Source organism: Parasteatoda tepidariorum, chromosome 11, assembly GCF_982258835.1.
Source record: "Parasteatoda tepidariorum strain Cologne lab strain chromosome 11, Ptep-v5.0, whole genome shotgun sequence".
In the NCBI taxonomy this organism is placed as follows: Eukaryota; Metazoa; Arthropoda; class Arachnida; order Araneae; family Theridiidae; genus Parasteatoda; species Parasteatoda tepidariorum.
Window position 1 is genome coordinate 21,595,209 of NC_141765.1, and position 22,896 is coordinate 21,618,104.

The 22,896-nt window shown below is 26.9% G+C and overlaps 1 protein-coding gene and 1 long non-coding RNA gene across 2 annotated transcripts in view; one reads left to right on the plus strand and one right to left on the minus strand.

The window, feature by feature from the left end:
* The window catches only part of LOC139426970 (uncharacterized), a 25,414-nt gene continuing 2,518 nt past the window's right edge, over positions 1-22,896 (plus strand). The window contains exons 1-4 of the long non-coding RNA XR_015430531.1: positions 1-609; positions 2,918-3,098; positions 9,735-9,772; positions 21,434-21,570. This is a non-coding gene — a long non-coding RNA (uncharacterized LOC139426970). The remainder of the gene's footprint in view (positions 610-2,917; positions 3,099-9,734; positions 9,773-21,433; positions 21,571-22,896) is intronic.
* Positions 16,251-22,896, minus strand: part of LOC107437117 (intracellular coagulation inhibitor 1) — an 18,669-nt gene continuing 12,023 nt past the window's right edge. The window contains exon 2 of the mRNA XM_016049018.5: positions 16,251-18,095. Within this exon, the coding sequence (XP_015904504.1) occupies positions 16,869-18,086 (1,218 nt within the window). The 5' untranslated portion in view covers positions 18,087-18,095 and the 3' untranslated portion in view covers positions 16,251-16,868. The remainder of the gene's footprint in view (positions 18,096-22,896) is intronic.

Here is a 22,896-nt window from a genome sequence, read left to right on the forward strand (position 1 = left end):
ACTTTCATCCACATAAACAAATAAACTGTCAGTAAAATTTTTAAATTTTCTTATTTAAAAAAAATATATATAATTTCTGGTTGAAAGCTTGGAACTCTTAAGTTAAAATTTTAGAATATTTCTGAACTAAGATGACTTTTTTGTGTAATTTTAATCGATTGTTAGGCTTTATTTTGAAGTTTATGACATTTTAAAGAAATTCTAGATATATCTTACAAAGTTGTTTAAAAATATGTAACGATGCAGAAGTACAAACTTTATTCCTTACGTCTCAAGCAACAACATAAAATCTTCCCATTTTATCTACATAAAAGAACTATAAATTGGCACAATAATCAGTCTTTGCTTAATTTTATTAGTGTTCGAAAACACAAATTACTTTTGTAACAATTTTTTCACAAAATTTTGACTAATCCCCAAAGCCGTCTGAACCCATGAATTACCAGGCCTCTAAAGGGCCCCGCACCAGTTATATTAAGAAATTTTTTTTGATAATTGGCAATGCATAGTTTTTATTTTAATAATGTGGATAAAAATATATTGGTGAACTTGGGACCCCGCAGAAAGAGAAGATTAAAAGGGCTCTGACAATTTTTAGCAGTCTTTTAGGTAATTTCTGAAAATTTATATCAAACTTTCATTATCATTAATGAAATTTTGAGACATAGGAGTGAAAAAAAAATATTTGATAAAATATCTTGAGCTAGTTGACATAAAATTACCAATAAAAGAATTATAATATCTTTAAAAACTATTTTACTCATAAAAATGTCAATATTAAATGGCATATAAAAATTTTCTTTATATTTTAGTCAAAAGTATTTTATCAAAAAATTGATAACTTTTAAGATTTCATGTTTCTTAATACAATTTTTTTCTAAACTGGATATCAGAGATTTATTTAGAATAAATAGAACCTTTTCGTTAACATATTGCAAAGTTTGAAAAATTATTTTCATCAGTGACGCAGATGAGTTTTAAATTGGAGGTTTCTCATATTAATAATTTATAATATCAAGAATAGAATTTTGTTCTTGAGTTGAATTTTTTTTTTTCACAAATGAAGTTTTTTTCATTACTGTTGTTTCTTTATATTAATTTACAATTGTCCTCTAACATTACTAGTGTTATTTTAAGCTATATTTTCTTTTTTTACTGACTTCTTTCTATACGAACATTGTTTATGCTAGACAAAAGTTAACATATATATTTATTTTGTTGGATTTTTTATAGACTGATTTCTAAAAATCTAAAGTAATTGTTTTATTTCTTATGGCCAACACAGGTAAAGCTAACACAGGTTGATGGTAAAGATGCAATTTTTTTATTGATATTGTAAATATTGCTTTTGATCCCAATAAAACTTATTAATTATTAAATCTGTTTTCCAAAATTAGTTTATATAAATTAGAGATGAGTTAAACGAAAATTTTAATTATAAATTATGAAGAAATGTTTATTACCTATTAATAAGCATTTTTTTTTTCATTTTTAATATTAGCAATAATAGTCTAGTCCAGTTGTCTGGTTGCTAATCCTGAATTATGAAATAGTATGATTTCATAAATAGTTTAGAATTGGCAATTTGATGGTTTGCACCATAGATTTGACTTTTACAAAAACTATTTCTCAAATATTATATTTTTGAAATTATTGTTATTAGCATTTAAAAATTATTCTGCACAGTGTTTTTGTTGAAGCATTAATTTAAAATAACTTTTAGTTTTTAGAAACTACTAGTTTGATTTGATTGAAATGTTATACGGGAAATAGCTTTGGCTATGATTCCCTTGATGATGCATGGTAATTATAATATTCTACAAAGAGCTATCAAATATTTGAAGTATAAGTTATAGATTTTATATGGTTTTGTTCAACTTCTTTTCAATATTTTCCTTAAGAATTTAATTTGTACCATTCTCCTATAATTAAGTACTGTTTAAATTATAAACACAACATTTTGAGGAAAATATGGTTGAGATAGGAACTATTTGAGTTGTTTCCTTCTGGAGACTTGGATCTGAAAGTTGAACCATTTGATCACTGAGAAGTTTTAATTTCTGATGTTCTGTTAAGTGTCATTGTTTGTAATGTTGCAGATGTTTATTTTCTTGGGAGGTGGGGCGAAATTAATGGACACAGATGCAATAGCTTTCCAAACTTCTTATGTTAAAAAAAAAAAAAATGTTTCAAATGCTAAATATTTGCAAATGATAATTTTATTTAATGTAGGGAATTCTACTTTTCAACTACTATTTTCTACTAAATTTCTTCTTTTAATTTAGTTGAATTTAAATTGGTGATAACTTATGTAAATTTTGAATGTTTTCAATAATTTGGAGGGTGTGTTTGGTACTTTAAATGATTTTTAAATTATTAAGGAGACATATGCCTCACCAATGATGTTAATGCTATTTAACTGGTCTAGCATTTTATATTTCTTCTGATTCCCTAAAAATGTCTCCTTTTATAAGCATTTATGTGCATTTTTTACAACCGCAAATTTTGCACTTACCTTCAAAATATGCTTTTTGAGTTTGAACCGGCAGATTTCCTTTTCATTGAGGGGTATAATTACTATTTTTTAATCTGTGCGAGTCTGAAAGAATTGGTTTTATTCTCTGAAAAAAAGTATAGTGACTTGAGCAGTAAAAGTTCAACAAAGTTCTTCCTTGTTCACCTTTTTTCTTCGTTGAAGGCACTAGGCCACTAAACACATACTATATTGTTTCCGGAATAAAATGCAATTCTAAAGCTGTATACAGTTTTTCCCATGTTGGACAAGCGTATTCTAATTGAGTAATTTATGGGATCATTACAACATTTATTAAGTATTAATTTTCATTATTAGTTAAGAGATGTTTGTTAGCAAATAATACTGTACCTTAATGGAATTTGAAATCTTTTGAATTTTCAGGATTTTAATATTTGGATACTTAATGCCTTCTTTCCATGTTTTGTGTTCTAAGGCTTATGGACAATTAGAGCTAGCAGAATTCTATGATTTTGAAGAAATAGTAGATTTTGAGTTGCAAAATTTGAGGCATATTATTTGAAGTCTTCAAATGTGTATTGAAGGAGACTGATCAGTCCTTTAAGTAAGTGTTTTTTTAGTATTCCGTTAAAATATTTCCACCCTATATTACAAAGGATATATCATTTATTATTCTTGCATGACATTCTGTAGAAAAATTGCTGGTTTAAAAATAGCTGCTAATTGACGTGGAGGAGGAGGAATCATGTTTCATCATTTTCAGAATCATTAGAGAAATTACAAACTAGCACTTCTTGATTGTGTTTCATACTTAAAATATTAAGAATGCAAAAAGGTCTTAAGTTTTTTTAAAAAAATAATTTTTTCTCAAAAATGTAAATTAAGTAGATTAAATTATAGTGATATTTAAAAAAAAAACCCTACTTTACAATGTCTTAAGAATTTATTTGTTGTACAGAGGCATTTGTAGCTATACAGATTGTTCTGTTATTAATGTGCTTACTATTTATTCATAGAACCCTTGTAAATAATTAATAGCAACAAACATAAGTTGCAAACTTATGTAAAAGTAAAAGAAAACTAAACACTATTGTAATCTGATGAATCATTGAAGATGCAGAGATTAAAAACTTCTAAATTTATTTGATTGTTTGACGAAACTTGAAGGTGTTATTAATAAAGACTTTTCTTAATTTTCCTTGGTAATTAAATTATCTTTTTCCTTCAATTATTTGATAAATGTTAATGAAGTGTTTCTTTTTCCTCACTTGAATAATAAATTAAGATTTTTGTCAAGTATTCAAAAAATTCATATGAAGAATGGTAATTACAGGAGACCTTGTGTATAAATAGACTTGTTTTTGAAACATATGCTGTTTGTAAGCTTAAAAAATTTCAAATAAGCACTAATTAAACATTACATTGAATTTTCTTAATAAATACATTAAACCGCATGTTTCTTATCTTAAAAAAATATTGTCATCAATGTGTATATTAAATTCTCAATAACATTATAAATAAATAATCTATCTAAAATAACAAGCTTTTATCACTTTCCTTTAATAGGTAATTCTTCCATTTTTTATCTCATATTCCTTAAGTTTCCCTTATTCATTTTACCACTTGAACAAAAATCTTTACCCATAGCAATTTCTTTTATTTATCATTTTTCCCTATAAATTAATCTTTCCCCCACGTTTAACAGGGTTCCCATGATCTCAAAAAAAAAAAAAGTAAATGAGTGGTAGTTGTGATTATTCAAGACTACTGAAAAATTTTTAAATTTATCTTTCACTTGTTAATAATGAAATTATTCCAGAGTTATCTTTTGCATCCATATATATTTCTTTTAAATTAAATATTTATTGTGATAGCTTGAAATAGGGATGCATAACCTTTTGGAGTAAAGGGCCACTTGCACAGCAGGTTGACTAACAAAGGACCACATATGTGTTTAGACATGTTGATGGCAAATATAGTAATATTTATTTAAACATTAGTGTTCTTTTATCATATTTATTTAAACATAGTGTTCTTTTTGTCAATAAACTTAGCAATACATTTGTAAAAAATTAAAGCCGTTTAAATATTAGAATTCATTAAAAAATGAGAAAACTAATAATTTTTTTAAAAAATAATTCCACTTTTATCACATTAAAAATAGATTCATCAAAATAAATAAATAAATAAATGTTGGAGAAATTTTTTTTATTTTTATATTACGTAGTACAAAAGTTCATTTTAAAATAAATTCTAATGAAAAAAAACTACAATGCTCACACAATAAACGTAGGAAGAAATTTAATACATATTAACTAATATAAATTCAAATTGAATATTTTACTTGAAGAAAATTTATAAGGTTTAAACAAAAGCCTAAAATAAGAACGAAACTGTTTTAGTTCAAAGTGAAATTCAATATTTATTTGGTATTGTATTTTATTATTTCTTTTTATTGATTATTAGATTTTTTTATTTAGTAATTTATTATTTTCGTATTTTTATGAGTCGTATGTTTAACTATGAGTTGTATTTTTAACTATTTATGAGTCGTATTTTTAACTATATTATAGTATTGTTTATTATAAGGAATAGTTAATCCACAAATTTGTCAAATTTTAAAATCCATGTTTTGGAACTTGACTGGCAAATTTACATTCTGGAAGACAAATGGAAAAACGAACTTTGAAGAATTGAAACTAGATTACTTTATACTGAACCACAAGTTTTTGTATTTCTACTTTTTTTTAAAAAAACATGTGTATTCAGACAAGTCAATTTCGTCATTTTTTCCGTACTTTTAGCTCTAAGAACTGAGAAGTATTTTATTTTCATTTTTGCTGTTTCTTTTATAAAGCAGCATTTTAATGGAACATCTCATACTATTAATTTATTGTCACTTTTTCCCTGTACGGTAATATAGATAACCGGTAACATGGTAAACTGTGATTTTCAGTGTCAAGTTTTGTTTTAGGAACTAAGAATAATTTTTTGTTCGTTTTTCTTTTGTTTTTCTTAATTAACTTTTGTTTTTATAGGCATTTTAATAATGATGAAGCATTTTTTTAATTAATATTTCTAGCAAACTTTATTTTATAGCAATTTTTTTTCTTTTAAAAATATGTCAATGTGAAAAAGTTAAATTGAGATTTTCAGCATTAGATTTTCATTTAAAAAAATAAAAAACGTTTCTTGTTTTTGTTTCTATCTAGCTTTTTCGTTTGATTTTTTTAAAAAAAATCTCTTTTTATAGACGTTTTTATTATTCTGCATCAATTTTTAAGATAATTTCTGTTCGAGTTAATTCTTATTCCTTAACTTTTTCTTGAATATATGGTAATTAGAAAACTGAGATGTTCAGCTTTAAAATTTTCTTTCAAGAATTAAGATAAATTTTAATTATTTTGGTTTCAGTGTTGCTATGTTGCTAAAAAATGCTGCTATTTGGCCTCAAATAGTATTTGGCCAAAGTATAGCAATAATTGAAAAAGTAGTGCAATTAATATTTTCATAACTGTGAATTTTTTCGTTTTCTATATTTATTTTTAAAATAGCAATAATTATTTTTTTTTCTAATATTTTGTTTATGATTGATTAGATATCATTCTAATGCTAAAACATTATTGCCCGAAAAATAATGTTTATTTATTTTCTGCTTCTTAGATTCAGATCATTTTAAGCTTTGTTTACCTTGGAGGTCAATTATACGGAAAAATCAAATATACGGACTTCGGGAAGTTCCGCCAATTCCGGATACGTGACTTTCCACTGTAATTTAGAAAATTTTCCAAGCAGTGGGAACCTTGTTTAAGTAATTCACTACTATCTTATACAATACTAAGAATCCCCCTAAAAAACATCAGCTCTACATGAATAATTTCCCTGTAATTTCTAATTCTAAAAATCCTTCTAAATAATAATCCTTCTAATTCAGCTCTTCTTAAAAATTTCACTACAAATTCTACATTTATCTTGCTCATTTCATCTTTTCCTTTTTTGATTCATCTTTCCTTTTTTGTGTTAAAATGTATCACTTCTAATTTGATAAAACTTAAAAAATTCAATTATTGATTGCTCTTATTCTCATCATTGTATATATTTTATAGTTAACTGATTTCTTTTTATAAAATTGTTTTGAAATTTTATTTATTAAATATCTTTTTTCCTTCTCTTCCCCCCCCTTTTTTTTTGAAATAACTTCTTACAATATGTTAATATTTAATTCTTTGTTTTGTAATGTATTGAATTTTGAAACTAATATTCACTGTCATTTTAATTTACTAACTGTAATTAGTGTTTTTATTAAATATAACTTTTTCTTTGTTTGTTTGCTTCCTGATTAAATGTAGTTCTAAGACTAATATATCATATAGATCAATGATAGTTACTTATTTCTACACCCTTTTCAATTATTATTCAATTTGAGATAATTATTTGTAAAATATTTGTTTGAAGTATCATTTAATTTCAAAATTGTTCAACTGTTCTTTTTTCATTTGTTTCAAAATTATTCTCAGAGTTCAAGCATTCTACACGCATTTATTGAGTTTAAAACACATGCATTTAAAATATTATTGGTAGGTAACTTTTGCATTTTAATTTTCAATACACTGTGGTCAAATATTTTTATTTATAATCTGTGCTGAAACAAAATGATTAAAGACAATAATTTTACCTAACATGCAGATGTTTTGTAAAAAAGTATTAAGGGTACAGTGCCCGCCGCTAATAAAATCACCGGATAATAAAATCAGCCGCTTTATAAAATTGTCAAGAACCGAATCGTTATAATATTAATACAAGTTAGAAACATCTTTTAATAAATGCCGCCGCTTTTTAAAATAAAAATTTTGACTACATAATAAATCAAAAGTGTAATATTTCAGCTTTTTTTGTTCTTATTTATAAAATTTTATTTTTTCGAAGCTTAAAGATTTTTTTAGAAGAAGCAACAGTTACTCACAAACCTGTGAAACAGGTGTGGTTAGTACTTTCCTGCGATATACATAGTGTCAGAGTTAAGGGAAAATGTGGGTGGTAAGCAGCGAGTTCATAGAAATCAATTTATCGATGTCTATTTCTTGACTTGAATGAAGTTTGGAGAAACCTATCTCACTCAACAAGGGGTCGAATTCTTATCTTACTTTTTTTGAATGAACCATAGAAGGGAGAGAAGTTTCTTTTGTTATCCATCTTAACAGAGAACATGAATAGATTTCCGAAAACTGTCTGTGCTCATGTTCCATATTATTTAAGCCGTTTGAGTAAATTATAGTTAGAGCCCATATCATTAAGTTTGTTTGATATTAAATTTTATCAGCATGCCGAAAAGGAAGGATTTGAGTGTTAAAGATGAATTCGAAGTGTTGCAAAACTATGATAAGCTTCCTAAATGTAGTCAACATGAAGCTTCAATTAAATTAGGGATTTCCCAAACTGCTTTTTTCATTCTGAAACAAAGGATAAATATTTCCGAGGAAATTAAAAAGAATGGAAATCTGTCAAGAAAGCGTAAACGTGAGGGAAAGTCGGAGGAAATTGAAATGGCTCTGTTAGAATGGTTCAAAAATGCACGCGAACGAAGAATTCCAATTTCCCGTGGAATTTTATTTCACAAAGCGCTGAACTTTGCTAACTTATTTGGTTATTCTGATTTTAAAGCTACAGATGGGTGACTAACCCGATGGAAAGACCGCAACAACATTGTCTATTGTAAATTGCATGGTGAAAAGCAAGCTGTTGATTTTAGCCCTGCCGCCGATTGGGTAAATGACTTGTGGCCAACACTCATCAAAGAATATAAACCAGAGCAAATTGTCAACAGAGATGAAACAGGATTATTTTTCCGAGCACTTCCTGAACACCCACTGCTGTTTAAAAATGAATCGACTGGTGGATGTAAAAAAATAAAGGAAAGACTAACCGTGCTGCTTACATGCAACATGACAGGAACTGTGAAAAAAAACCTTTAGTGATAGGAAAGAGTTTAAAACCTCGATGTTTTAAAGGAGTAAAACACCTGCCCACCAGTTATGCCAACAGCTATAACACATGGATGACATCCAGCATCTTTAAAAAAATTTCTTCTCAAATGGGACAAGGAGCCAAAAAATGAAAAGGTCGTCTTACTTTTAGATAATTGTTCTGCGCATTCTGCTGATGAGGTCTTGCGTTTGAAAAACATTAAATTAGTGTTTTTGCCACCCAACACTACAGCTATTATTCAACCCCTTGATCAGGGAATCGTAAGATCATTCAAGTTTCATTACAGAAAAATGGTTGTTCAAAAAATCATTAGTGACATAGACTGTGACAGCTCTTCGGAACTCTTAACTGCAAACAAACTATCGAAATCCCTTACTATTTTGGAATCAATGCATTTGATTTGTAACTCATGGGACATTGTTTCAACCCAAACAATATCAAATTGCTTTAAAAAGTGTGGATTAAGCACTGGCGATAGTGCTGATAACTGTTTTGAAGAAATGCTCAGCAATGAAGAAAATGAAATGGACAAGAATTTTTCACGTTACGTAGCTATTAACGATAACCTGCAGGAGAAAAATCTGATTCTGAAATTGTTCAAAAATTCAAACATCAGACAAACATTCAGACATCAAAAATTGCAAAGTTATTTCCAATCAAGAAATGGAGGAATCAGACTCAGAAGATGAAATAAACTCATCAGTGCCATCTTCAATGGAAGTCAGAAAAGTACTTAATGTATTGCAGCAAGCTTTAGAATAAAGAGGAGGAAATATCGAAAACTATAAAAACTTCTATAAACTCTCAAATGATGTTGAAAAGTTAATTTTAAATACTGCAACTCAAGCGACCATTGATTGGTTTTTTGCAAAAATTTTGTAAATTTAATCTTATGTAGGATTTTACTTTATTAAAATGATTAAATTAGTTAAAATAAAGCATTAATGTTGTCATTATTTCAGCTTTTAAAGTGTGTGCATTTAGAATATATCGTAAATATTTGATTTTTTTTCTTCAAATGTTGAATCGCCTCTTAATAAAATCAGCTGCTTAATAAAATCAAAAGAGCATAAAACGAAAGCGATTTTAATAAACGGCAGGCACTGTATTAGTTATTTCTCCTTTGTTAAAAAGGGTTTTTCTTTCTGTTATTTATAATTATTTGTTTACTCTTTTTATGAGTATAGAATGCTTTCTTAAAATTTTTTAATAAAGGCATTTTATAGTTGATAAAACTAATGTACTTTTATTCTAGCAATACGGGGGTAAACAAACTGCAACTCTGACTAAGAAGTAAGCAAGATTTATTTTATGCAGTTTATACTTATCTTTGTTGTTTATGTATATAAGTAAATAAACTAGATTGTTTTTAATAAGATTGATTATAAGTATATTAACATTTGGATGACCTATTTGAATGGCAATTTTGTTGGAGAAGGCTTAGTCTATTTTATTTTGGTTGTATTTTACCTTTCTAACTACAAGGAAGAATAATTCTATTTAAATAATTGTCAATAAATACTCATATTCGATTTTCAGTCTAGTAGTGTTTTGGATGAAAATTGCAATACTACAATAGCAAATAAAGTGCTCAGCACTTTAAATACATTTAAAGTGCTCAGTGCAAAATACATTATTTTCTAAACTGTACAATTATAGCGAGTGGTAAAAAGCTTTTTACATACTAATGAAATAAAATCCTGTAAGTTGGGGTGATAAACCTGTGGTTCTCTTACTTTAGATGTGCGGCCCCCTGTAGCATCCGAACAAAATAAAAAATAATAATTTTTCTTTTTTGAAAAATTCGGAAATTTGAAATTGCGCATTTAAGTTGACACATCCACTCTATACCAATGTAGTTTTTCAATAATTTTTTTTATGGTTAATATTACAAATGTACACATAGTTTTAAAAATCCCAATCTTTTTAATGCAATATTATTATGATACGTGAATTTAAAATTTCAATTCCCACTTTTGACACACTTCATGTTTGTCAATTTAATTATAAAGTCAATGACTTTTTGATTGTTTTTTTTAAAAAGTGATTGCAACGCATTTCCGCATAGTTTCTAAAATTGCAATTTTTTTTAGTATGTTCATTTAAATAAACTCATTTTGATATGCTTTATTTGCGTAACTTACTTTTGATCCATTTTTCGACAGCTATTGCTACTTTTTTCCTTGTGATTTTGAATATTCTGATATTTTAACACAATATTACAACTCACAAAATTTGATTCTGTTAAAAAAAAAAAAAAATTGTAGCTTAAAAAATATTTTTAAAAAAAATATTTAAGCTTTGTAAAACCTCTTATAATTTATTTAAAATAAATGTTTTAGTTGAAGTATATTTCCGACTAAATGTTGAAATCTCAATTTGCACTGTAAGGGTTTTGTTTCAATTTCAATTATTCTAAACCCTATAGACTTTCTTTAAATTAAATTATTTAACTTGCATTTATTTTACTCTCTAGAATATTTATTTATTTTAAAATTTGATTCTATGAATATAAAATTTTTTTATGTTAGAATTCATGTTAAAATTGATTTTTGTATTCTGTAATGTGATAAAAAACCCATTACTTTCCCAATGTTTTTATTTGTTTCAATTTATCTGAATTTTGTGTTGTGATAAAGGAATGTTTTTTTCAAAAATGTAAAATTTTTTTTTCAAAGCAATCAGTTTTGCAGTCGTTAATGTTAAACATTTAAAAGTATTTAATTTTATGTAAACATATTACTAAGTTAACTGATAAAAAGAATTTAGTAATGATATTCATATAACAATTACTACCTATAATTGCTGTCAACATACAAGGGCACCGACAGAATAATGTAAAAGTGGGTGCAACCCTCTAATAAACTACTCCCCTCCCAAAAAAAGAAATTACAAATATTCTGTTATTATATTTTGTTTTGCTACTACATATACTTTCATCTGTTAATTTTTTTTCAATATGCATTTCTTCATTGTTAACAAGATATTTAAAAAAAAGTAAGAATTTCTTGTACAGTACAGAACCCGTTATCCGGAAATCAGAAAACCGGAAAACCAAAAAACCGGAACGAAATTCGAGAAATTTTCCCGCCATTTTTTTTGAAAGATATTTTTTTTCCTCATAAGATTTTAGGATTTTTCTTTCTTTTTTGAAGGATGTTTACCTTACCATCACTTTGGAAATAATCATTAGTGTATTACTTCATCGTTTTTTCCTCTTTTTAAGATTATTTCCATAATTTTTTTTTTTTTTAGTTGTGTTTAACAATAAAAAAAACTGCTTTTTGTAGTGATTCAGAAAACCGGAAAAATCAGTTATCCGGAATAGCGATGGTCCCGATCGTTCCGGATAATCGGTTCCCTACTGTACTTGCAAATTTTGCCACACGAAACTGTATTGATGGCGCTGGCATAGCTACTGACTTTGAAACACAAATAACTACAAACAGTAATTTCGTATACTAACGTGTTTGTGCAAGCTTAAGATTGATATTTGTTGCGTTGATATTTGTTGAGTTTTAGAAGATATATATATGCTATGTATAAAGATCTGCTCTTACCGAATTTCATCACTGAAGCTACAGCGTGGTACGAAATGTGGTGGAATAGAGAAAATTCTTATGAATCCCTCAAATACGTCGATTTAGTTATTGAGGCCACACCATTTTATCCAGCTGTAGCGGAGGCAATCAAAATTGACCTAACTCTTCCAGCTACTATGTGCACTGTTGAACGCACTTTTAGTACAATGCGACACATCAAAGCATGGAATCGGTCTACAATGTCTCACATGAGATTAAGTAGTTTATGCATGCTTAGTGTGCATAAGAAAAGAGTCAAAGATGACTCAGAATTAATTAAAAAAGTTATAAACAGATTAGGACAGCAAGCAAGAAGATTACAATTCTTGTTTGATTAAACTATTTTTTAATTGTTATGTATCAATAATTACTTAATTATTTGTTTTTGAATAAAAATATTTTTAATAAAAATTTTTTGTAACGAAATTGTTTTTCTGTATCTTTTAAATTGTTTAAAAAAATGCCAGGGGGTGTAAGTGCACCCCCCTGCCGGCGCCCTTGTCAACATATCTGTCTAAATATTCGGGCATGTGCCCTTTTATTGATCAATCTGCTGTGCATGTGGTCCTTCACTCAAAAAGTTAATACACCCTACTGTAAGTAAAAATGCAACAGAAACATCCATTACAATTTCTAAATTTATAAAGTTTTTATAGTTTTTTTTTATTTTCTAAAGTTCTTATAAGTTTTTATTGAAAAGTAAGTCAACAGAGATAAGGCAAAAAATCTTAAATTTGTGAAGATTGGATTATAAATATATGGCATAAAAAAATAATCGTCTTAAGCACAAATTGCTTCAAGTTGTGGAGTTTTGAGAAAATGGAACTTTTGGATGAGTCTATATGTGATTCTGATAGATATGAGTCTGATAAATGAGCCTAATGGTATCGTAGTGATATGGTCACTGTCAATTTTAATTTTTTTAAACTTAGTCATTATTTTAGGTGGGGAATTTTCTGAGAATTTTCTGTTTTTTAGTCTGGGAATTTTCTGTTAGCAATTAGAGTGTCGCTATTAAGGGTTGGTGATAGACATTTTTTGATCCTGTATCTTTGGATACGTTTTCTGGGAGTATGAAGTCCCTGATTTCTCACCATTGGTTTCAATGTAAGGAAAGTGTTTAAAGATGGTTTGCCACTGGGTCAATGCTTGGAAGAATTCATTAGAAGTGGTAAAGAAGAGGAATTGGTCGATGGTTTTTGAAAATGTGGTTGTGAGATCTACATTTATTTATTATGTGTTTAGTGTTGATATTTGGTTAATGAAATCTATGTGAAATGTCTAAAGATAGAGATATAAAATGGTAATATCTATCTGAAATTTGATGAACGATTATAAATGTCTCATGTTGTTCAAAGAGCAGTTTTATTCCTTCTTAAAAACATACAGCGCAGACTCCATACTTCCAATTGGGTGTCGCTGGGGAGATAATTTTTTACTCCTTTACGGATTATGTTAAATATTAATGCGATACAATTTATTTTTAAAAATTGTTTCACTGTATGTTTTTTCTACTTATTTACTTTTATTAGAAGAAATAAAATGTTTACCTCAACTTTCTTTCATTTAAAGTGCTAGGTGATTAAATAAATATTTTTATTAATAAAACTGATTTATTTACAGAGATATATAAATTATTATTTATACAATTTTTACTTGCATATATTTTTGAGGGAAACTCAGTTAAAATTCAATCCTATATTTCAGAACTAGATTGGACATTTAATAGTGATGAGGTATGAATTTTTATAAAAATTGTTATGCTTATTTTAAACAGATCGTTAAGTTAATGAAGTCTTAATTTATTCTCTTCAATTGCAGTCATGGCAACATAACATCATATTTTCTGCATGAAAATAATCTAATCATATAAGATAATTGATCATTTGAAGGAATTTAGAAGCAAGAGTATAATTAAGAGATGTTAAATTGTTAGCACTGATATCTATGTAAAATACTTAAACTTAACTCTGTAATAACGATATTGCCATTCCACAAAATGTAATTGTTAAGGGAAAAAATACTCAATAACTTCAAAAATTCAAATTTCTTTTTTTTTTAATATTAAGAAAAGTTTGTTAGGGAAGAGAAAAGTTTGCAATGAAAGTTTAAAGAATTTTTTACAGCTTTCAGAATTTTCATATGATTTTCTGACATGTAATAAAAGCTATGCATGTTAGTCTTAGACAAAATATATACTTAATATACTTTGCATTGTTTGTTGCTAACTGATTTGTAAAAATATTTTTTAACTTCAAACTTTGTTTTGAAATGTAAAATTTATACTGTAGGGAATTACAAAAACATTGTAAATTTTAGCCTCAGATATCTTTTTTTCTTATTATTATTTTATCTACATTAAAGATTTTCTTCTATTATTTTCATATATTTGTTTACATATAAGCTAAAAATAGGGAATAAGAGAGAGGAAATGTTTTTTTTTGTTGATTACTCTTTGTGTTTTAAATTAATCAGTCCAAAATATCAGAGTGACTCACATGGTATTTGTTTCTTATATTTGCAGAGCTATTCTCAACTAATACCATAAAAATGTTAAGTGATAAGTTAGGTTATATGTACAACCAAATTTCTTAAATATTTCTCTGCGTAGTTGCAAGTTATCACTAAAATTTTATTAAAAAAATTATGTATGTATGGCAAAAAGTAATATTTATTTTTACTAAAGCTCTCAGCATGACAATGACTATGTTTTAATGTAAATATCTTCTTTCTCGCAAAATCTCTATAGCATAAACTTCTGCCTTTCATATGACTAAAAAATAGAGCTGATTGTCATATTTAATAGACGATTCACACTGTTTTAAGGAAGAAAAGAAGCCTAAAATTTTATCATAAAAGGTTTTAACATTTCGCTGCATATTTCAATATTTTCAGCGGGGTTGACATTTTTTCTCGAAGAAATCTATTTCTTCCAGAGCAGTGGAAGAGAGTGAAGAAATTTGTAGAAATGGAAGAAACTAGAGGAAATGGCATAAACTAAAATTGACCAATACAATTCTGTAATGATTGCTATTAAAAAAAACTGTACAAATTTAAGAAAAATTAAATTTAATATTGTACAAAAAAAATAAATTTAATTTTTTTAAAAAAATAACTATTTTCATGCTTTTTTTAAAATTTTTTATTTAATTTTAAAATTTATATAACTTGTTACATTAATTTATTGTGAATTTTGATTTATATTATCTAAATAAATATGTTCCTAAATAATTCCTATATTTTCCTAAATAAATGTATTCACGTATATCTAAATAAATATATACACTTGTATCTAGATTAATAATGAGTACTTATATAATTTTCAGTTTATTGAATATTTTATTTAAAGATCGGAAGTATTTAAGAAAAAATATTATTTTGTAAAATATTCATTAAAAAATTATTACTTTGTTAAAGTTTATTTAATTTGTTAAGTTTTTATTGCAAATTTTTAAGGTATATGTATTTTTTTAATTAATTTTAAATATTAATTTTGTTTCCAATAAATTTTCTTTAAAAAAAACCCTAATTTATTTAAAAGTAAAATGCAAACTAGTTTTCTTCCTAAATTAGTAATCTTAGTAAATCTGAAGAAAATACTTTAAAGCTATTAAAATGTGAAAAAAACCTTAGCTACAACATTTATGTTTTAAAACTTGCAAGTTTTTACTGTTTGAAATAAATAATTTTTAGATAAATTATTATCTTTAAAGCAAATTTGTGGACATCATTTTAGCTCAAATAATACAAAAAATATAAAGTTGCTTACCTCTTAATCAAATTTCTTAAAGTTTAAAAATTCTTGATTTGACTAGAAAAATTCAGAAATTTGTGAACAAAAATTAAGTTACAAATTCTTAAGTTTCTGTTATATATCATGATTGATTTATAATTTTATGACGAGGCATAAAAAATACAATTTTATTAAAAATATTTAATTATAAATACCTTTCCTTTAGCATACTATGTAACAATTATTTTACATATTCATACTTACCAGCATTTAGTTATTATACTTAGTATGCTGTTAATAATTATGAATACAGTGTGCGATTTATAGTCTAATACAATAATACATAATTTGATGACAACATTTTAAAAGTTCTTTATGTAATTTTTAAATATTATACTTTTATGTAAAACAATGGAGGAAATTACAGTTGTTTTAATTTCTTAATAAATTAATTAAATTTATTTTCTTTTCAATTTTTGCTTTATTATTTTCACTTACTTAAAAATAATTAATTAAATGCCTTGAAATAATATTATTTAAACTGGATTGCATTTAAAAACTGTTTAAAATTTTATTTATTATTGCAGTTTTTTTCCACATATATAATTTAGGTTGGAAGAAACCTATTTCTTCCAGAGCTGTTTTTTCTGTGTTTTTTCCACTATGAAAGTTGATAACCCTGATTTTCAGTCAAAATTGTCTATAATTTTGTTATATTTTAATAATTAATGATGTTTTTTTTTAATCAATACTACATCAATCAAGCTACTCTAAATTCGTTCTGCAATAAATTCCATTCTGATGTCTCATTTTTTTTATATCACAAGATTTCAATTGTTTATTTTTCTTTGCTTATTTATATTTTCTAAATTACCTAAGATTCAACATTTAGAAATTGAAGTGCTGGATATTTAGACTTTACATTTCATCATAAACTTTAAACAGTTCTGAGATACTCATTTTTTATTTACTCCTTTACTTTAAAGGCCCATTTAATATGCTTTCCAGGTATTTTATATTATCAGTTTAATGAAATGATATGTAGACTAATGGAGCGTTTATATGAATTATAGTTCTATAAATGTGTTACTCTACCTATAAAAAGTGTCAAATTTAGGAAGCGATCTCGTATAAAAAATAAAAATGGATGATCTGCTGTAAAAAGAGGCACTAGTGGGCCTCCAGTTCGAACTCCTGCTGATACACCGGTAACCACAGTTGCTTCACCACCTTCTTCATCCACTTGAATTGCACATTTATGAAGTACTTTGGAAACATAAAGAGATTCTGTTGAGCTTATGCCTCCAAGGTCAACAGATGAAGCATTAAAAAGTGTTTGAATACCAAGATTTTTTAGAATCGGTATAAGATTATATTCTGCTGTGTAACTAAACCTAGGAAGAGTCACTTGAATTGGTAAGCTTCGAAGATTAGAAGAAATATTTGTTATAACTTCTTCTGAAAGTAATTTTTCCATATCTGCTAAGCCATCTCTTTTCTCTGGCAAAAGTAGGAGCATATATATACGATCTCCAGAATAAGGCAACTCCAAAGCTTCTCCTTGTATTTTGCTATTGAATCCATAACGTAACTTTCTTTTTTGCCTCATCATAGCAACAGTTTTTGGAATACGGCCATCATTGTAAAATGTATCTGGGGTTGTTAATCTCTGATCGAATTTTAATTTCCATGTTCCTTTAAAATACACAACATTCATAAGAAATAATTTAGTTAAAGGTTCCAGGGGTTTGTCCAATAATTTTGGAATCTTATTCCTGGTTTTCCAAGCGACCCAACCATTTACAGATTCAACTGCTGCTTCAGGATGTAATGAAAAACTTACACTTTCAACAGCAGCATCAAAATATGTTCTACTTTGTTCTTTGTATGAAGATAAAATATTGAATGATTTATCTACAAGCATGGCGTTTGCCATTTCCAGTTGATAAGGTTGAAATGTTTTTACTGGTTTTTCTTTTGAAATTTGAATTATATCCAATAAGATTTTGAAGCGTTCTGCCACTTCAGGTGGATAGTTTAGGGCTCTCTGAATTTCAGTAGCTGTAGCATTTTTTGAGCCAGAATAAACTAATCCCATTAACATAGATATACTAATAGGTGAAAAAAATGTATTTCCTTGTTCTTGAGATAAAGTTTTGATAATTTTAAAACCAAGTTCATTTCCAGCTTGTACAATCTCTTGTAAATCATCTTCCTCTCTAGAATATTTTACTCTTCCATTAGCAGTTGCTATTGCTAAACTCAATGCTACATATATTACGAAACTTTTCATTTTGGAAACCTGAAAGGAAAGATAAATGAACTTTATTAATTTTACAGTAGAATATTTACAAAAATAAATGTATTTTATTATAAATTGATATGATTAAAAAAATATATTTTTTTGTAAGTATAATTATGTTTTTTTTATTATCAGGTAGCGACCGATAGTCAATAACTTTTCTGTTTTTTTTAATAAAAGAAATATAGTAGTAAAGTTATTTGATTGAAAAAAAACAAAACAGAAGATGAGTTTTAAAGATCTTCGTCAGACAGAAGAGAAATTCTACTTTCTTCTAACCGACAGAGAATTATTTTAACAAAATTTTCTTATTTAAGTAACCAATTAATATTTTACGATATTTTTTTGTTTAATTTTTAGAGAAATGTGAAAGTTTTTAAATTTTTTATGATAATTTGGAAAAATTCTGAGAAATACTTTCACTAAAAAAAACCAACAATTTAAAAAAAAAGATAACTTGAACTGTTTTTCCCCCAAGAAACATTAGATATTTTCAATTAAAATATTTATAATTGTTGAATTTGACATTTTTATCTTTGTCTAAAAAAAAAGCCACAATATTAATCTGCAGTATTGCTTTTTTTTCTTTTCTTTAATATAAGGTAAACTATTAATTATAAGGATTCATAATGCAACTTTAAATAAAAATAGAGTTTTAGATTAAAAAACTTTATTTTTTTGTCATTACCTGCAACTACTTTACAAAAGTAGTTAATTACAGTCATTTTTATTAAATGCAATGATTAAAAACTGCAAAATGTAGTAACTACTTAACTACATTTAAGACATGAATTTTGTTGGAGGATGTAATTTGTAATCATGTTTAAAATTAAAAAAAGTTGGTTATTGAATTAAAAACTTTGTTTAGAATAAAAAATTTATTTTTTACAATTTTTCCCCCAACTTCTTATAGCTTTCTTGATAGAGAATATTAAATTTGAAGACATGCTATGAAATTAAATATTTGTGACTTTGTTAAGTGCTTTAAAACTTAACTGAAAAAAACTAAGTGAAGTTCATCAGGGTAATTCTCATTACATCTACTGATAGACTCACAAAAAAGCTATACCAGATTTGAAAAATTAGTTGATATTAAATCTTGTTTTGTTTCTAAAATAAGGGAATCGCCACAAACTAAACTTTAAAAAAGTAGAGCATTAATCTATAAACTAAAAAAAAGTTGTGACTGCAGTAGCTTTGTTTCTTGTAGCACCTTAGTTCTCGCCATAGCCTTTGTTTTTATAATAAGATTCCTATTAATCCTAAAACAATTTTTTAAGTGGGTATCAACTTCAAAAGGATTTCTCCAAATTTAAAGGAAAAAACAGTTAAATTTTTATACTAAATATGTAAGTGGCAAGCAATTTTTGTTTATTTAATCCTGTGATCAATTCTGATTATAACTTTGTTAAATAGGCTATAATTTTTAACTATTTCAAATGTTTTTTGGCGCGTTTCATATAAGTTAAATGAATTACACTCACACACTGCGGTTTATCAGTCTGGGTAGCCCAGTGATAATATGATTCAACTTGGAAGCCTGTGAACTTTGTTAGATAGCAATAAACTGTTTAAAAAACATGTATTATGTGTTTTAATTTCGTTTTTTTCTTTACTTAATTCGAATTTGTTTTAAGTATAACTTTAAAACTAAGAAGGCTTAACTATTTTTTATTTTATTCGAAGTGAAAGGGCTGAAAACGTGTAATTTTACTCATTGCAAATTTTTAATTTTATCAAACAATGAAGGTACATATAAAGTCAATCTTAGTTAATAAGAGAACACTGAGAACTCTATTTCCAGAGAGCTATGGAATTATTTTCCCACGTCCTGAACTAGTTCCAATGTCATGATATTGAAATGAGTTGATTATAATGCAATGTATAGATTTTATATGAGGGAAAAAAATTAACTTTGTAGATAGACACAGTCTACATTGTCTACAATAAAAAATATACAAAGTGTAACAGGAAAGTTAATTTTCTATAACCGATAAAAAGGAAAAGAAAAAATTATCAAAAAGAATTTATTGCAAAAGATATATTAGCTTTTTCTTAACATAAAAACCATCAAAATTCTAACCTTGGTCATATTGTTGGTCTATTATTATAGAAGTCTGCACGCTTGATAGGAAGTCAGTGTGCTGAATGTTTTTGTCTGTGGAGGCTTGATGCCAAGAAAGGAATTTCTTCTGGCAAAAAATCAGGTAGAGCAAGATCAAGATTCTGAAGTGCAGGGTCAAACACTTTCCACTGACTTTTCCACTACAGATTTTTTGTGAAATTTTCCTTTTGCAAGTCGCCTATGGAACAACATAATACCAGCACTGAGCATTCCATTTTTCGTATTCTAATTGGTTTATCACAAGTTCTCTATTGTGATGTAGTAACAATTAGTGCTGCAAGAAGTTAATGAGCAGAATTTCTTTCCTTTTCCAAAAGACCATGCTTGTTAAATTCCATGGGGATAGAGTCTACCTAAATTTAGTCTGTTATTCCATTACATTGACTGTTGCTAGGATTCTAGGCCTGAAGTGAGATACCCATTTCTCATCAATGTGAAGAAAGTTGTAACACCCTGGCTCTATTCCTAGGAAGCAGACTTCTTTAAAACTAGACAGCAAAAACTTATCCCATACTATACAAATGTTACAATTCCGGTGGTTTTTATGTTGAGAGGTAGATGAAATGTCATTGTATCTTTAGTTATAAATTTTTCCACATAATTATGTTTGGTTTCTTTTTTTTTGAGCTGTAAGAAACTTGCTGAATATTATTTGGGTAAGTAAAAAAAAACAGAAGCAAAAAATGAACATATGTTGAAACAAATTAGGGGCAAGCTCAATTTTTATCAGTTGCTTGAACTTATAAGTACAGTAAGTCTCTGCTCCTTTCCCATATGCTTCCTCCCCACCCCTTTTAAACACCCATTGTGACAGCCATTTTTTATCCTTCATATCTTTATCACTAATAATACTAAAGTTATAAACTTTAAGCTGTTTTCATCCTTAAAATCTATTCTTTAAGAAAGCCAACTAAAGTTTTTCTGTAAATATAATACTTTTACTGGAATTCACCTAAATAGGCAAAAAATTGGATTTATGTTATGTGATTTGGGATGTTTTAAAATATTTCTTTTTATACTTTGTTAAAACACCTTTGCTGGATAAACAATTGAAAAAAAGTGTTTTGTTCTATGAGGTTATTTTAAAAAAAAGTTGAAAATGTACCCCTTCCCCGCAATGGCATTTGTTTTATAGATTTTGGTCATAGTCTATAAATTTGATATGATGAATTTCATTCTTATCAAATAATTATTGGTATATTCTTTATTGCAGAATCCCTCATCTTAATGATAAACATCCAGTGAAATTTTCATCATTTCTCCAGAGCAAAATCCATTAATAAATTCAACATGTCTCTTATTGTATGATACAACAATCAAAACTTGAAGCTTCCATACAGCTTTTTTAAAGTAAATAAAATATTTAATATTCTACAAAAGTATGTCTTTAAATTTCAAGTTAGATAATTTTCTTTCATTCTTTTCTCGAAGTACATGCTTGCTTGTTACACACTTGCCGATTGTTTGTCTTATTTCCAATGTTTATCTTTAGTATTATATTTTTTATTTTTAATAATTGAATTCCCTTGGTGTCCTTTCTCCACCAAAATTGAGAATACTATTACAATCATAGTTGAATATAATTAATTCACAATATTTCTTCACATTAAATTGGCTATTGATACATACTAAACTAATGACATCAAATGTTTCTATGAAATAAAAAAGCTTTTTCACTAGTTCTTCATTAGTTGAATAGTTTAATCAGCTTCCAAGTTGATTGTCTCTCTAACACAAATTCAGCATCACAAGCATAAATATGGTTTTAAAATACATTTTTAAATTTTTCCATCTATTGCAATTTCATTTATTTATAGACTCACATATAGCTAAATCTGGATGATTGTCTAGAAAATGTATGATATGCATTCTGTTTTAGTTTTATATGACTCTCGCAAATATTTCAGTTTATCTTTGAAATCTGCAGCTATAATTATAACTTTTAATCAAAACATTTAAGTTCCATGGCTGTACCTGAATTTACACTTTTGTTCTGTTTGTGTAAATGTAATTCAATGAAATTTCTTTATTGTTCTTACAAATCATTGTAATTCCTACTTCATAAGCCGAATCATAATTTATTAATTACCTCAGATGACAATTCTAAAAGTTCTTCAAAATGTTTCTTTTTTAACCAATAATACTATGAAATACTATAATACTATGATTTATATGAACATAATGAGTAGATTTTTATTTTTAAAACCCAGGAGTGGATTTAAATGCAGGAGTGGATTTGAGAGAAAGGGATTTTCAGTGAGGAGGGGGAATTTAAAGCATTTAATGCATCATTTCAGCTTGTGGAATCTCTTAAAACTTGTGTTGTCCTGATACCATTAACCAAAATATTTCAGGTGCATAGTATCATGTTCTCTTTCTTTGAAAGATAAAGAAAGATGAAAGGAGAAAGATTTAATCTTTAGTAGTCAAACAGATTAATATTTTTAGATAGGGCAAAAAAATTTACATTCTTTAAAAATTGTGGAGACTTGTATATTTTTTTTTTGTTGGAAATCAGAGCAAAAAAATTTTTTCCCCTTCAAATTATGAAAAATTAGTGTCCGGTTTGAAGAGATAGAAAATATAATTTTTGGAGCATAAATGACTGTCCGCATCCGTTTATGGGAGTGTCTGCTTTGTGGAGATGGTACATAATAGTTTATTCTTAAATGATTA